At 44.7% G+C, this 4,535-nt stretch overlaps 1 protein-coding gene and 1 long non-coding RNA gene across 3 annotated transcripts; one reads left to right on the plus strand and one right to left on the minus strand.

The window, feature by feature from the left end:
* Positions 1 to 305: 305 nt before the first annotated feature.
* On the plus strand, positions 306 to 1,174 carry LOC148675821 (uncharacterized). The gene is made up of 2 exons (XR_015941652.1): positions 306 to 562; positions 827 to 1,174. It is a non-coding gene; the product is annotated as an uncharacterized LOC148675821 (long non-coding RNA).
* LOC148675822 (cotranscriptional regulator ARB2A homolog) lies at positions 747 to 3,501 on the minus strand. 2 transcript variants are annotated; one of them, XM_088648310.1, is made up of 2 exons: positions 3,059 to 3,501; positions 747 to 2,287 (listed from the first exon to the last, which is right to left on the minus strand). In XM_088648310.1, the coding sequence occupies exon 2, from the start codon at positions 2,277 to 2,279 to the stop codon at positions 1,320 to 1,322; it is 960 nt and encodes a 319-aa protein (XP_088504436.1). In that variant the 5' UTR covers positions 2,280 to 2,287; positions 3,059 to 3,501; the 3' UTR covers positions 747 to 1,319. The 2 variants fall into 2 exon arrangements, with proteins under 2 accessions (XP_088504436.1, XP_088504428.1); XM_088648302.1 differs by lacking the exon at positions 3,059 to 3,501 and adding an exon at positions 2,908 to 3,048.
* Positions 3,502 to 4,535: the final 1,034 nt, after the last annotated feature.

The following is a 4,535-nucleotide window of genomic DNA, read 5'->3' on the forward strand; positions in this document are numbered from 1 at the left end:
CTTACAGTCATAATTTTAATTAAGTCTATCTTGTTGTCTTTTTAATCACAAACTACAAGTTATAAATTAAGCATCCATTTTTTTTACTGATTATACTGGTTATTTGGTAATAAGGGCTGAACTGAAGGAGGAACATGGGTACCTTGGTTTCTAGTTGTAGGCTGTCCAGGTCAGATATAGACCTTTGTAGATCTTGCCAAATTTATTTTTTTGTTTTTTTGTGTGTGTGTGATCTGGAAGATGTGAATATGGGGGAAGAGTTTGAGAGCTTCACACTGCAACTTCACATACCATCTATAAAAGCCTCTTTCGGTTTAAAACATATGTTAATGATAAGCACGTGGTCTTGTATACACGTGATAGCTCTAGCCCTGAAAACAGATGGCTAGATTAGTACTCAGTTCAAGTTCAGAGCTGGAGAGGCTAAATTCCACTTTGTCTGTGCAGAATCTGCACTAAAATGTCCTTCTGAATTCAACTGATGAAGCCATATCTCGATTCTTCTTCCAGATTCCACGCTGGACAAGCACACTGGCCTAGGTACCTCCTCCCCCTGGCTCAAGTGATGAGTGGTTTCTCACTCCTCTTGCTGATCTGCTGCTATGTAATTCCCTAGGGGAGCTAGATCATGAGCTGCTGCACATCACCTAGGGTAGTGCTTCTCTTCCTGTACTTAACCACTGTGGGATCCCTTGGCAAGGGAAGCACTGGACACATTCACAGAACTATACTGGCGGACAGAAAGATTTGCGACCACAATTCTTTTTATTATTCCTTCACCTTTAAATTGTACATACACTCTCGCCTCACCGACATTTCTTTCCAGGTCTGAAATGAGGTGCCTCGAGGTGTACAGGTCAAGCACAGAGCCGTGGAATACAGGCTTTCCGATTCAGACCACTCAGCAGCCAGGGAGCCCAGCTGAACCGCGGTTCGAGTTTCCTTCATATACTCGAGGAATGAATAGATCCACAGCACTTCCTCATTTTTATCGTCCGACCATCTGTTCTCTATACCAGTACTTAAGCACAGTACTTTACTAGTCAATTTAAATAACCAATTTCTATCCCCCCAATGAGGAAAACAACTTAACGTAAACTTAACTGGAAAGCTCCGAATTCCCAGTGCTAAGTTTCACAAACATTGGACAGGACGTGGAAAAAAACAAAACAAATTAAGTTGTGGAAATTTTAGCTGACTCATCTTGTTTAAATACCTCACAGGGGTTGTTTTTTTTTTTACTGAGAGTCTGGAGGGGAAGTTCCACCTCGGTTCCAAAAGGAAAGCCGCCGGCCACCCTTCCCGCCCGCGGCGGCGGCTCACGCCTGAGGCGGCTCCCTCCTGCTCTTGCTCCTGGTGATGATGGCCGGCCGGGAGAAGGGCACGGTTGTCTTGGCTTTCAGGGCCCTCGCGAAGAAGCGGAACACGGAGCCCATGCAGCGCCAGGGGGCCGCCTCGCGGTCCTCCGTGCCCGCCGACACCTGGGGGCAGTCGACCTTCAGGGGGCCGACGGGCCGGTCCAGGGGCTTGGCGCTCGGCACCCACTTCCGGCAGTGCTTCCGGAGCCACTCGCGGCTGTCCGCGTCCAGCGCCTGGTGCCACGGGCTGTGGCAGGAGTCGAGGAAGGCCACGGCGTAGACCCGGCTCCGCACCGCCTGGGGCCGGCGCGACAGCAGGTCGACGAAGGCCAGGCCCCCGTAGCCGTGGGCGACCACCGCCACGTGGCCGGCGGCGCTCGGGGACACGAAGTGGTCCCACACGTACCGCACGTGCGCCTCGGGGCTCCCGCCGCCCCCCCGTGCCGGCTCCACCGTGCCGCCGTTGGGGTTCATCACGACGACCTCGCACGCGCCCTCCAGAGCTCTCCTGATGTAGGGGATCTGGCTGCCCCTCTCCACGTTTTCGCGGACGATCATCCTCCTGCTCCACTGGCCGGCACGGATGCTTCCCCGGTCCTGGATGAGGACCACCAGGGTCTTCGATTGAAACAGAGCCCCGGGGCTCATGAAGAAGGCACCCCCGCCCTGGCGGTCTGCGGCATCCACGGGGATGCAGATCTTCTGCAAGCGACACTCCTGCTCCAGGAGCCTGTAGACGTGCTCGGTGACGCACTGCTGGAGGGCGCGGTGCTGGCGCTGGTTGCTTTCCATGTCCCCCTTGTCGTACTTGAACACGAAGGGCTCCTGGCTCACTCGATGCCTCAGCTCTCCATACTGGTTGAAACAGTATTGGAAGTCGGGGGGGGCATCACCACTCGTCATTTCGGCACATTCGTCCATTGTCAGAGCTGGGGGAAAAAAAAAGTTTAACATGAGAGTTTCTTCTCAGGACCTGAAATAAACATCCTCCCTGACATTCAATAGTGTTTTCTGCACGCAAGGACTACTTAGCCATACAGTCTATCAAGTACTAATACCTTTTCTTTTTAGCATTACCTGAACCAAACAATAAATGTATTAATTCAAGTGATATTTCATTAGCTTTCACCCTTTTTTTAAATAGAGGCCACGGGAAAATGTCATTCTCGAGGAAGAAATGCTCTGATGAGAAAGGCATTCCTCTTATTAATAAAGAATCACAGTACGTCACAACAGTTACTGCTACAACAGGAACAGTTCTGATCTGATTCATGTGGACAGAGACATGAAATAAGTCAAATAAAAAATAAATCCATAAAGACCTCTCACTTATCGAATAGTTACAATTCGAAACGAATCGAAAGAGTGCAGCGTCTGTAGTCAGCAGGTCTTCATTTTCTCAATTTTATACTGAAAAATGAGCTTTAATAAAAATGTCTGAAACATTTAACTACTAATCGTCCCGCGACAACATAATGTCTGAGCAAAAGAGTGAGAAACTAGCCACTCCGTCCTTATAAACATTTTTTTTTACGAACTTAAACTTTACCTCGCAGTTTAATTCCCATTTGATACTTGATAATAACTGTGCGTTAATTAGTAAAAAAAATGTGACTGGCAAAACTGCCATTGGTTGCAACTAAGAGAAAAATCGATGATTTTGAATGGGAAATGAAAGACCAAAATAAGGTCAGACTTACTGTGGAAAAACTGGCCCAGTCAAATTCAACGGGACGCAAACCTCGGGGTTCAGATCAAGTGGCGTCAAACACAAAAACGTCATGAGATTGTATTTATACCTGGTACCCAGTATTATTAGTTTCAATTATTAGTCTATAGGAAAGGCTAACAATAAAAATGTGATGCTACTTGTTGTTCGCTTTAATTAATTCTTCGAACCTTGGAGAGCCTCTTACGTGGTGAAAAGTTGTTTCGTCAAATTTAGTTTTCCCTTTAAGATGAGAGACAGGAATTCCGCCATTACCCTACACTTCACTGACTCACCGAAATAATAAACATTTCGGGATTTAAAATGTCATTATTATTTCACTTATTTCAACCTTCAACATTAAAAAAATCAAACAAACTCAGATATTTTCATACAAATGAGGCCCGTGTGGGGGGTTGGGAAAAAAGTAAATATCGCCAGACAGGGCCATTTCTGGTATACTGTACTTTAAAAGCGAGTAAATTTAAGAATCATTTTGGCAAAAGTGGGTAAATGTTCGAGATAAAAAAATAACTTTCTCAGATGCACACTGGCTTTAAATTTGTCGTACGATAAAGTAATCAAAGGTTGTTCTTTTTTAAAATAATAATGGTAATAATATTTTAAAACAATTCTATTAACGTTATTAATTGTAATTCACATACGTGATGTGTTTGTAATGCAGCTAGACACGTATTTATTAAGGGCAATGGGTAAGGGAATTTGCATTATAGCACATGAGACCTACAGTATACTGCAGTATCCTCCCAATTTGGTTTTTGAACATATAGGTGATATTGACCTTCTGTTTAAGTGTAGTTTTAATATAAGAACAATTCTGATGAAGTTAATAAGTTTAACAGAGGGGTCTTCCTTTCTTGAAATGTAATATCTAAAGATAATTTCTCACCACATAAATACGATATATGGAATAACAAAGACATCAAGTATATTCCTGTAGACATGGTATAATAATATGATTTGGTTAGAAGGCGAATTGTTAAACACAGAGGGCATATTGTTGACTTATGCTGAATTTGTGGATAGATTCCAAATTTCAACTCTGAGATACTCCATGGTCTTTGATGCTGTTTCTGAGAATGGGGTGAGTTTGTTTAAAGGTAATTTTAACTCTGTCATGGTTGACCTTCCAGGTTTTACAGTTAATCTCTTATTGGATTGTGTGGAAGTAAACGCTAAAAAAATGCAATACCACATGAGGAATTTGTGTAAGCCCTGCTTCGTTCTTACGTGTATATAATAATTCCTTGCCCGTATAGAGCTCTTTTCTGGACACTTCACTCAAAGCTCTTTACAGGTAATGGGGATCCCCTCCACCACCACCAACATCCACCTGGATGGCAGACATAGTGCGCCAGTACGCTCCCCACACACCAGCTATCAGCGTGGAGGAGAACAAAGTGATGAAGCCAACTGATAGATGGGGATTATTAGGAGGTCATGATTAG

The sequence above is a fragment of the Lepisosteus platostomus genome, chromosome 2, assembly GCF_059453375.1.
Source record: "Lepisosteus platostomus isolate fLepPlt1 chromosome 2, fLepPlt1.hap1, whole genome shotgun sequence".
Taxonomy (NCBI): Eukaryota; Metazoa; Chordata; class Actinopteri; order Semionotiformes; family Lepisosteidae; genus Lepisosteus; species Lepisosteus platostomus.